The following is a 12,312-nucleotide window of genomic DNA, read 5'->3' as shown; positions in this document are numbered from 1 at the left end:
GGCAGGAGCATGGTTGTGGCACAGCCATGCCAGACGTCACCGGTATGATTGCCGTATAGGGGAGCTGACACCAGGCCTTGGGAACCTTGGAAACAGCTGGTTCCCTCCTTCCTTCTTCAGCAGTGTTTAGCAGGGCCTGCTCTGTGCCCGCCACAGGGCGAGACACTGGGGATGCCCCACGTAAGGAGAGGGTCAGTGTTCTCAGGGAGCAAATAGGTAACGCAGGTCAGTGCCTGTGACAGAGGGCAGCCGGGGCTGAAGGCCTGCAGACAGACCCGGAGGAAGATGAGCCTGCTGGTGTGAGCCGACGAAGGCTAGTAAGTGTTAGCCAAGCCAGGCAGGGGCTGCGGCCGTGCCAGGGCTCAGCAGGGAGAGGGCACTCGGCTTGGGGGATCCAGAAGAAGTTGAACACAGCACAAGTGTTGAGTACAAGCGGTGGAAAGATAAGGCCACAAGGTAAGCTGGGCCAGTCTCGGCCCATTTGCGTTTTCATTGTTTCCTATACGATGAACCAGCCTTGGCTTAGTGTTATTGAAAACAGGCTTTCTTTAATTAACAAAATCATACAAGAAAAGTGACTGCGAAGATCAAAGCCCCTGGCTGGCAATATTGATAACTGACTCCTGTGTACAGCATGTCACTTTTTCAGAAGAAACCAGTGTAAAAACTGCTTTCCTCTCGTGATGCAGAATGGTCCTCACCAGTCCTCTGGGGGCCCGAGCACAGAGACACATACTTGAAGTCACACAACTATTCAGTGGAAAAGTAGGACTTGATCCTGGGTCCTTGGGCATTGCATGCTCAGCCTCATCAGTCGACATAAGTTTATAAAGCTCCTACTCAGAAAAGCAGGGTTCCTGGTGTCTTGAAGGGTGTAGAAGTCTAAAACCCAGCGCCTTCTTGCTGCATGGCGAGTTCTTGAGAGCGGGTTCCATGTTGATTGTGTCCTCACAGCTTAGCATCTGTAGTGCCGAGCGCACAGTAGGCCCCTCGTACTTGCTGAGTGAGTGAAGAAATGCCCCAAATGGGGTATTCCAATGTGAGGACCTCGGAGTCCACTCAGAGGCCCTGTCCACTTCCATTGTATTGGAAAGGGGCGGGGGAGGCCATCGGGCTTTTGGCTCATTTGCCAAGGGCAGCTCATTTGGGCTAAACAGTGGACTTTAGCTCATCCAAACAAGAGCAGGAAGCCAAAAATGACTAACTGGATTCGTGTGACCCAGCGGAGACTGCCTGTCCTCAGGAGAGAAGTCAGGATAGTGGTGGCAGTGGTGTTGGCGGGCGGCATCCTGTTTGGGGCTGATGGAGAGTCAGGCCTGCAGGGCGTGGGGCCGAGGCCCCCTGGATTTGTGTGTTTCTGTTTTATGTGTGTGAATGTCCTTAAATAACCCACCTTGCCTGGAGAAGAAGGCAAAGCGTCACACCCAATTCTGGATTCCACATTAACAGCCTCCTTCCGCAGTGTTCAACTTTGCCCTGGAGGCCTTTTGTTTAACTTTTTAATTTGAAAAACAGATTCTGCTGCGTCACAGTCTGTTCCGCCCTCCCCACCCCGCACCCCCAGCACCCTCTCCTTTTTTTGCTTAAAGTAAAATATAGCTATCTCAGACAGACTTGTGTTTCCTTTTGTTTCTAAGTGTGCATCCTGCCCTCTTAGTGACGAGAGTATATCAGAGGCCTTTAAAAAAGTTGTTATTCTCATTAGAATGTTTGTTTGTTGTTAACCAAGAGTTGAGTCTTCATCAACCTTGTCTCCACAACCTCATGACCAGATTTTGGAAGACAGCCTCAGTTTCCTGACCTGCCCTCCATGGGGCGGAGGAAGGGAGGAGCCTGCTTGGTCAGGTACCTGCCGCCACTGCAGGCTTCCTGTTTAGGATGCCCTGTAGATGTTGTTTATAGGTCATAAAACCTGACCGCTCTGAGTATTCCAGGATCCTGGCAGAATGTGGTTCGAACTTTCATGGAGCCATAAATAAAGAGGCGGGAAGTGTGATAAAACTCCTGAGAGAACGCAGGGGAAAGAAGTCACGCTGCAATGGTTAAATGAAATTTTATAAGCATATTCAGTGTGGAGCTGTTTTGCATTACATGAGTTGAATACCTTAGAGACGCCACATCTGCAGGCACTTTATTAAATCCTTAGTCAGCACTTTCCGACCTGATGAGATTACTTCTGCATTTGACTGGAGGAAAGGAAAGCAGAGCTCTGGTCCTGGGCTGGATCCCTTTTGATGTTTCACCTTGAGCACAGAGAGAGGACAATTACCCCCTCCCCCCAGCACATCCCAAACTGTGGAAACTGTAGAGTAATTCTCCTTAACTGGAGCCTTTGTGGGAATGGATTTATGGACCTCCAAGACAACATAGTTGAGGGCTCCTGAGGAAGAAATAGATCAAAGCTCTGTGTTTACTTCCTTAATGTGAATGTGTCGAGATAGCATCGTCCTGGATGGTATTGTAGTATTGGAGCTCACTGTAGATAAGGGACAGAGGTTCCTTTGTAGCCATCTGGATACACTAGGTTGGATTAAGGGCTGTGAAATACGAAGGCAGAAAGCATGTGAAACGTAAGCGTATGTCAGTAAATGGAGACAAGTTTTTGACTCTCCATAAATGAATTTCGTTTATTGTGGCAACGTTTTCCCAGTGATTTGCTACTCAACCCCAACAATTTAACAGTCTCAGATTTCTTTAATATTTTTCTTGTATGACCAAGAAGAAAATGCTCAGAATCATTCTTCAAGTAATATTTTCAAACTTGCACTGCTTGCATAATAGATTTTATAAGAAAATATCACAAGAGGAAAATGGGCTTTTCCAAACATTATCTTTATCCATTTGATGTTGTTAGTAGTTCGTGGAAGTTTATAGAAAGCAAGTGGCCTATACATGTGTGACTATCACTCTCATCAAAATGGAATTAGGGGCGTCTTCAGCTACAAACTGATGATGAGAAAATTTGGTGAAATGGATAAAATTGTTTTATTATTATAACTATTTATCTGCCATCTCGGCAGATAAATGATTTAATCAAAGAGATCTCAATCCCCCTCCCCCCCCCCCCCCCCCCCGCCTTGGTCAAGTAGCTGAGTTAATTGTCATGAAGATTAGTGTGATGTCGAAATAAGTACTAATGGTCAAATTATAAGTGAAAAAGTCTAAGAATAGGTTTTGGTTTGGGCCTGAAAGGGTTAATTAAGTTTTTTTCACGGGTTGTTAAAGACCCCCAACCCCTGCCTTCAGGAGTCACATTGACACCCCGCCACAGGGCAGCTCTGCCTCTATTGACATGTTACTGGTCAGAGCACAATAGCCCTCTGTATCTGCAAATCATGGCTAAAATCATCTCAAGGAAAAAAAAAGTTTGAAAGCTTTAACGTTAGATGAAAGCACGAGAGCTGCAGTGTGCAGCTCAAAAACCCGGAGTCAGCAACTTCTATTGATTACAAACTAACCTTTAAAGTGACTCTGAGAGTGTGTGGTTAGCATTTAAATTTAAACATGTCATGAGTTGATTTGTGTTACTGAATACCAACTCCGAAGGAGTAACATTCACATCGCATTTTTTTTTCTAATTCCCTTAAGCAGCTAAAGTATTTCATGAAATGTCAATAGGGCAGAAAGAAAAAAAATAGGGGGGGCATTGATGCTGGGCCTTGTAGTTTTCTTTCCCATGCAAATATTCACCCCCCAAAGAAAAGTGTGGAGAGTGCAACACAATAATTAGTCCTTTGTCTAACTTTCCCAAGTGCCAGAGAAAGACAGATTAATCAAATATACAGCAGTGTTGGTTTTTGGAGTGGGGTCTTGCTTGCTGTGTGGGTCATAAATTAGGCAGAATAAATACTGCAATGTGTTTGCAGTGGGCCTGCTACGTCAGAGCCACTGGAAGGTTGGTGGGAGGAGAGCGGAGGGTTTCTTGCTAATGATAGTCACGTCTGGGTCTGTCTGGTTGCTAAGAGCAACCAGACATGATGTAACACCAGGATGAACTTGAACTTGGGGGACTTGAAAGGAGAACAATAGACCAGAGCAATCAATAAAGCCTATTTCAGTGAAGGATTACAGAGCTGCTCTGGGTAACCTTGTCAGCAAGGCACACACTGAATAGTAAGATGTGTGAAGAAACTTTTTTTTTCCGCTTTGCTTTTTAGAGAAGTGCAGAGGCACTGCAGATTTTTGTAGCTGAGGTTGTGTCCAGAAACTGTGGTCCGGAAAACTACTCCCCCTGCTGACTCCCTGCTTCCTGGCGTTTGCTAGGTAGTGTCAGACTGAAGAAGTCTGGAATCTCACAACCAACTTAACAAGTGTGAGAACAGAGATCGTAAGCTTTATTCCCTGCACCAGTAGTTTGAGACTGTTGTCGGAGGGAGAACACGGCTCTGTGGCGGGCCGGAGTCTGCTCTCGGGAGAGACCTGCTCAGATGCAGCCTGGAGTGTCCTCTCCGTCCTTCTGTCCAGTGAGTCTGTGGCCGCAAGTGTTTGCCAGGATGGTGGCCTTTCAGGTCACAAGAGGCTTTACTGTGTTCCTCAGAGCATGTGGTTTCAGAATCACCTCTAAGAAGAGCGTGAGGATGAGTGGTTCTCGGTTTGGGCTTAGGTGTTGTCAGCTCCTCTGGAGATCAAAGGTAGCTTGTGTGACTGGGGAATCTTACACGACTTCCATGTAACCGTCATCCCACCCTTTAGCTCTCGATCAAACCAGTCCTTGCTTTATCGCAGTGAATCTTAGACACAGATGAGCCGTCATCTGACTGAATCAACCCAAACCCTTTCTGATACTGTCAACTCAGAGAATTCAGAAGCATGCACTTTTGCTAGAAGTTGATGATTTTTCTGTGAATAATGATAAATGCGGTGAATTTGGCAGGATATCACTAGAGAAAAGTTGGCAAAAGTCGTTGGCTTTTTTATTTCACTGAGGCACTGACTCTGGTGGTGGACCATAGTGGTCACTTTGTTTAGCTCACAGAGAACGGAATTCTGTCGTATGAAGCAAGGCCCAAAGCTGGTCAGCTAAGGACTTGTAGAAGGAGAGGGCGGCTGGTAGCGGCCCCAGCAGGCCCGCGGGGGCTCTAGGACATGCTGAGCCAGCAGGAGCAGGGACAGCAGCTGGGCAGTGGGCTTGTTTTGTCCCTTCACACATCACAGTAGTGTAACAGGGTACAGTCTCAATACCACTCGATGATTATGTGTCATTTTTGAAAATATTATTTTAGGAGTATTGACCTGAAAGGAGTGTTTTACATCGTAGAGTCTGCCTCGTGCACAGATAAGGAAATTGAGTGACAGAGAGATGCTGTGGCTTGTCCAGAATGACCAGCGCTCTTTCCCCTTCTCCTCCACTTACCCTGTGTCATTGTCCACCGTCTGTGCCTGTCGAGAGGGCACTGCAGCAGCATCTCAGAGCCTCCATCCGCTGGAGAGGAGACGCTGTGAAGCAGTGAGAGCTCTGCCACCCCTCGCCTGTTCTCCATCCGCTCAGCTCTTCTTGATTGAGAACCTTCTGTCCCAGGCGCTGTGCTTGGCACTGAGGATTCAGTGAGAAACAAAGATGATCAAGCTTCCTGCCCCCGTAGCTGCCCCCACCAGACTGCCAATCCCGTATATGTATTTCAAGTGGACGTGAATGCTGTATTTTGTAAGACACACTCAGAATGTTAATATCGTTCTGAGGTTCTTCAAACTCCAACAAAGACATTGAATTTCCGTTTCAGAGAAGTCAGATCACTTTCAGTGTCTCAAGATTTACTGTTCGTCATTCCTTTATTTTTCCCACTGAATCCCCCCTTCATCCTGATTTCGTGGTTGGAAGGGCAACTTCTAAAATACATTTTTTTTCCAAATTGTACCTCTAATTGCACTTTTCCTTTTGTCTTCCAGTCCTGGTACCTGGGATAAAAGTTGCAGCGTCCCACCGTCCACCAGACAGACCACCTGACCCCTTCTCAACTCTGTAACACGGACGCATCCTCAGCTCAGCGTGGTTACAACCTCACTGTCAGTGGGAGGGGAGAGTCAGATCGACTTGTACCTGGAAACAGCGAGCATATGGTCCAACAGCAAAGGCCATCACCTTTTGGGATTTTTTTTAAATACTTTAGGGACTGTTGTAATTTTCTCATATGGTGCTGGAAACGGTTGGGCTCTGTAACAGAAGTGTTTCGGTGGTTGCATGAGCATGAGGTGATGTGGTGAGAGGCGTCTGCCCTGCTCGCTGACGCCCCGTTGTAACACTTTCCTTACGGAGCCCGGCTGTTTCACAGTATTTCATGAATTGACCCACGTAGGTGTGCGCCTCCTCGAGCAATCAGGAGGCGCATGGAGAACTAAATCTTTTGTAGTAGCTGAGATCTGCAATATATAACTTACGGGACAGTCAAAGAGCATGTTTTTCTGTAACATTTGGAAAAAGAAAACGCAGTTATGTCCCTCTCCTGTTTTTTCTCTTAGTTCGGTTCAGCAGTTAGACGTGTAACGGCCCGCGAGGACAGTGACCACTCATGTTGCAGAACAATTCCGAAAACGGCAAACTACTACTACTACTATTCAGTTTTTTAAAAGTTTTGAAATGCTGCACTTACATTTAAAAAAAAAACATTTTTTTCAACAATTTCAACAATGACACACAAATTCATGTGGAAATGGGGAAGATGGTCTGTTTTGACAGAAACTGACAGGAATCAATCAAAACAATCGAATTTTGAATTGAGTAAAGTGCAATTTCATTGGATAGCTAAATATCTTTGTAAGATAGAGATTGTTGAAAATTCTATTTTTGTTTTTCAAGTCCTTCCACCCCAGGACTCTAAATTATTGGGGTAAAAAACAGCCTTGCAAGAAAAAGGGGAGCTATTTTTGCTTTTTATGTTTTTTATTGTTAAACTTGTATCCCTTTACAAACTGAAGGAAAATTTAAAAAAAAAAACAAAAAAACAAATCTAATGGTGCTTTTACCACAATATGTTAATAACTACATTAAATGCTAATTAATTATTTCTGTTATCAAAGCACATAACTAAAATGAAATCATGGTATCTGTTAATTTTATAAGCTAGAAGTCACTATAATGGATAATGCCAATTCTAAAAATTTGTACATGTATTCGGCAACATAGGATTTATTGGTTATCAGACACTTCATTGTACCAGAGATTGTCCAGAAATTTTAAAGACCTTTGCGCCCCTGAACTGGGCTATGGGAAAAAAAAATAGTAATAATAAAAGTGAAACCAATACTGACACAAATGCTGGTACCCATTCAGATCAGGGTACTTGTTAGGGAAAAAAAAGTTTGCACCCCCAAATGTCCTGTATCTTATATAAAAAAACACAAAAAACAGAAAAAAAAAACAAAAAAAGTGCAAGTGATTTTTCTACCAGACAGCGAAGCGCGCCTTTGCTTCCCAGGCACCGACGAGAAGGTCCCTGTGCTATATACGTATATCCACGTCCTGGCGGCAGCCCCGCCGGAGAGAGGCTCTGCATGTTCTAGTGTTAGTCGCTAGTTTTTATATAGTTAACGTAGGATAAAATAGAGTGCATTAAGACACAATATTGTAATCCTTCCTTAGGCACTTGCCTTTAAACTATGTTTCCAGCCCTTCAGAAGGGTTCTACTACTGTCCTATACAATCAAGTAACTGAAATTCTTGGGAAGACACTTTGCTCCTCATCTTTCCCCCGAAACAATGTTGTTTTGTTTTGTTTTTTTTCCTTAATTTGCACGAAAACAAAAATTCCATATCAATGTGCCTTGCCCTGGATAGCGATTATTTGTGGAATTGTTGCACATGCCCCTCTGTTGAAGGGGTTTCCCTGTCGAGCATTTGGAGACACTTTTGTAAATGTGACTTCTATGTCAGCCATCGTCCGTTTCAACACCGAGCACTGAGTAGGAAGGTAGTTGTCCATGGATAGTAGTCTTATTGTCCTCGTGGTCAGTGGCAGTGCTATTCTGAGATCCGTAGATGCTTAGAATATCGGTATTTTGGATGTTGCTGCATTTTACAGTTTGTTTGGAGTCTTCCTTTATTTTCCCCCAAATATATGAAAATATGCAATACCTGCTTATATCGTGTAGAAAAGCTTAGCAATGATTCATTTTTCCTTTATTTCTTTAATTTGACCAAAGTCAGTGCTGCACTTGACGCAGTGTGTTTTGGGTGTTTGTCTTTGTACTTTTTTTGTGATTTTTGAATGCACGTGCGCAGGAAGGGCTCCTCTTAGAGAAGCAGTCAAACTGTGAAGCACTAAGCTGACCCTGCTTCAAGCAATTTTTTTTTTTTACAACTGTTCCTTTCACAAGCAAGCCTTAAAAAAAAAAAAAAGACAACTTCCTTTTTCTTCAGCTCCCACACCCCATTTTTCTTAGCAGACTGCAGTCAATCCGCATTCAATAAAAAGTATGTAATGCCCATTTTTATATGCACGTTTTTAAACTTCCAAGTTCTGAAAATTGTTTACTGGTTATCTCTATTTAAGGAAAAAAAAATAAAATAAAACATTTTGGATTTTCATACGTGTCTGACAAGTGGTTGAGTAGTTGTTGGCGCTGTCTGTCCTGTGGTTGTCAGTGTACGGTGTTGCCTCCTGTAGCCAGCCAGCATCCTTTGCCTTCCCCGTAGCTCTTAGCTGGGCATTACTTTATTATGACATGTGCACTAAGAGAGAAAGAAACAATAGCAGCTTTCAGTGCTTCACAGTGAAGGGAAGAAAGCCTAGACAAACATTTTGTCAGAGCCTTGCGATAAGCCAAGGTATTACCAGTAAATTGGTTGTATATATGATAAAATTGCACCCTTTTTTTTAAAACAAAACAAACTAAGCAATAGTTTGGGCAGCTCTAGTTGTTTTTAGTGAGCATGTTGTAGTCATGACGCAAAGAGAGAGAATAAACTGCCCACTCAGAAGACGTGTGGTTTGTATGTTGTATAGTTTTATTGATTATGCTGATTTATCCTACCCGATTTTATAATGCAGGACTTTTGTATGTTGTTTAAATGAGGAAAATTTCTGTCAAATTAGCCTAGTGAAATTTCTGATTGTTATTACAAAGGCAGCATTCAGAGAATGGCTTTCTTTTCCACCCCCCTCCCCCTTTGGGAACTGGATTTAAGTTTAAAACTTTCCTGTTTCCTTTTTTTTTGTAAGTATTTAAATACAGTTATTTTTTCTCTCAATGGTATAGCATATTCCTATGCTTGAGAAGTATAGGTCTACTGAAAAACCATTGTAAATGGATGTTACAGGTATGCTGTATTTTTGAAGGTATTTTGTTGTATTAAGTTTGATGAAGCTAAAATTAGGGAACTCTGAACAGATTAAGTAGGAAAAAAATGTTTTAAAGGCTTTAAAACATTAGGGAGGCAGTCTAGGTGATAACGGACAGGGGTCAAGTATTAAATACACTAAGTTACGTTTTTGTTCATGTTTCATTGTCCAGAAAGCAGCAGGAAACTAGTCCAGTTGTGATCAAGCAGGAAAAAGGAAACACCAACAGTACGAGTGTTCACCCTTTTAGATGAAAAGCCGAGCAAAGGTGTGCGAGGAAGACTTTGCTGCCTGGGGTGTAGACTGACGGTCTGAGGGCTGTCGGCACATGGAGGCCCAGCCCTGCATTCTGAGACACTTGAGTTTTTTCTCTCCCGTCAAATGACATTAACAATATTGGCAAAGATAAGCCCTTCAAATAACTCTCCATGTTTTTCTTTGGGAACTGACATCAGAGGCACAAACACTAAATCTTGTAATTTTTCTATATGCTTTTTTCTGGCCCGTCCCCCTGCCACTAAAATGCTCCTTTACTGACCACTCTTGGGCAGAGGCCCGCTCCCCAATGCCACTCTGTCCGTCCCAGAGCCTTTTTCTTTCCTTTGCAGTTTGAACTGACTTTTATGTTTCTTCACACCTTGACATGACGGTCACCTAAGGCCAGCTCCTCCCCGCCCCACCCACCCCGCAGTCGGGTGTGGGCACCTGCAGGCTGACCAGGTGTGCTTGCGAAGCTGGCCTTCCCCATTCTCTGACCGTGGAAGTGTAAAGGAACCCAACTTCCCAGTCTTGGCATTCAGTCAGCCCACGGGAATGTGCAAAACCCACCTCAAAAAGTTGGTCTCTCACTTTTCAGACCCTGATCCTCATACGATCTGGATTCTGCAGTTACGGTGTCATAAAATATTGATGACATCTGGAGTAAGAAAAACATTTTTTCCTTGTGAATTTTTGGGGGGAGGGGTTTCCCAGAATGTCATTTAATGTACTTTGCATCAAGTCTCTGGAAAGAGCTTTCTGTCTGTAGTGGTGTTGGTCTCTCTCTCTGTCTTTCATTTGTTCTTCCCGGTAGCAGGCCTCCATAGAACAAATTAAAAACACGAGTGGCATGGTGCTGTAGGAGAGCTTCAGGGCGCCCCGCCGCCCCCTCGAGATCTGTCCCGGACAGTCGCAGAGCACTGCACTGCCCCAACAGAGCTTGCATACAAATCGGCTTCCAAGGCCCATTTTGTCCTGAAGTCAATGCGTGTATTTACTGTTGGACAGTAAACCGGCTCTGCCTTCTCCACGTCCAAGGCTGTGCATTTGTCTAATTAGTGTCGTGTGTGTTTTCCTTTTATTTTTCCCAATAAAAAAGCAGTGGGATGAAAATTGCTTTGATATATAGCAGGTAACATTGAAGCTATTCCATAGCACTTAACTGTAGTGAATACTGTGTCACCAATTCTGAAATCAATTTAATGTTTAATGCAAATCCATTACATGGTGCTATTACAGGCTGACAAAATGATTTACACAAATGTGACAACTTGGGCGCAATTCACTCTGCTTCCCCACAGTGTAAATGCATAGCAGTGTTTATCTGCATGACAACTATGCACTAACCTCTCGGAAGAAAAACTATCACTTTGGTATCTACTTTCCGTTTACTTCAATCCTTGCCTTTTTGGTCATTGTTATAATGCCAGCTTTAGGACAGAAAGAATTATAAGAAAACCAGCATAATACCTGATATATTAAAATGTAGTGCCTGTGAAATCTGTATTATATAGCTCTTCTGAAGTAAGATTTTCTACACCGGTAGCCTTCGCTGTCTGTCAGTCAGGACCTTCTGGTATAGGTGATGTAAAATACCCATACAATATTAGTGCATGCTGTTCCATAGTGCTTAGTGACCTGTATGAACAGTACTCAGACTTATGTTAGTCTTTTTTTCTGCCTTGGTTCTCGTCAGCTAGGTTTAAAGGTATTTCACTGAGAACGCAAATTCTGTCTTTTCTTGATTTGGGCTGTTTTCAGTATTTTGGAGGTATACATTTACTTAAACTCAGTATTACTTGTGTTTTTGTTTTCGTTTTTGTTTTTTGTTTTCTTTTTCCTAGGAGACAAGCATGGGTGTTTGATTTCCGAAATCAGTCCCTGGCAAGACTTTTGTCTCAAAATGGCCGTTTGAATCTCAAGAACTCTGCTACGAAGACACTAGAGAACATTTCCAGTGAGGGGCGTTCTCCTCTACCCTCGCCTGAAGCTAGCTAATCCTGAAGCATTTTCTTAAGGGACAGTGTGCAGCCAGGTACCCATGCTTGATCGTCTTCACGTCAGACTCCCTCATAGTAAAAGAAAAAAATGAAAAAAAATCTGTAAGAAATCACGTGGCTATTTAGTTTCATGCACAGTTGCGATATTTTCTTCAAAAATAAAACTGTACAAACTTTGGGCCCGATTCATAAGAAAAAGAAGTTTGCTATTAACACGGGATTTTTTTAAATATACTTTTTTGGGGTCTAAATTTGAAACTGCTTCCCAAATTAAATGTTTCCTCTCATTTTTTTCCTAAGCCAGCACCCATCTGCCTTTTATGCCCCGAAGGGTTACGTAACCAGATTAGGGGGACGGGGACGTGGGGAGCAGATCCAGAAATGCTCAGACAGATAAGGGGGCTGTGCAGCTGAGACGGGGAGGCAGCTCTGTGGCGGGGGACCTCGCCTGGGGGCTGGCATCACGGGGCTCACATGTGGTCCTTGTGCTGTTTAGTTCAGAACACAGTTTCCGGAAGGTGTCTGGAGCACAGCGCTTATGGTGCAGGTGCCGCCTGCAGTGCCAGCAGAGCACCCTCCCCGGGGAATGGGAACGTCCTCTCTCTGCAGTGCCAGCAATGAAAGGGGCTGTTTTTCCTGCTGTTTTGTGCTTGACTTCTCAAAATGACAGATGCTTTTTTTTTCCCCTTTTGATTCTGTTTGTGTTATTTTTTAATTATATTTTTCATAATAGTCTATAAATTAGCACTTTTTTTTAAACACCTCAACCGAAGGTTACA

At 43.6% G+C, this 12,312-nt stretch overlaps 1 protein-coding gene across 1 annotated transcript in view; it reads left to right on the top strand.

Moving 5' to 3' along the window:
* Window positions 1-9,083, top strand: part of NFIA (nuclear factor I A) — a 353,376-nt gene extending 344,293 nt beyond the window's left edge. Inside the window, exon 10 of the mRNA XM_087417277.1 lies at window positions 5,887-9,083. Within this exon, the coding sequence (XP_087273403.1) occupies window positions 5,887-5,963 (77 nt within the window). The 3' untranslated portion in view covers window positions 5,964-9,083. The remainder of the gene's footprint in view (window positions 1-5,886) is intronic.
* Window positions 9,084-12,312: the final 3,229 nt, after the last annotated feature.

Source organism: Ceratotherium simum, chromosome 2, assembly GCF_057802395.1.
Source record: "Ceratotherium simum simum isolate JZ-2026a chromosome 2, ASM5780239v1, whole genome shotgun sequence".
NCBI classification, from domain to species: domain Eukaryota; kingdom Metazoa; phylum Chordata; class Mammalia; order Perissodactyla; family Rhinocerotidae; genus Ceratotherium; species Ceratotherium simum.
The sequence above is the reverse complement of the archived record's forward strand: the minus strand, read 5'-3'. Positions and strand labels throughout refer to the sequence as shown.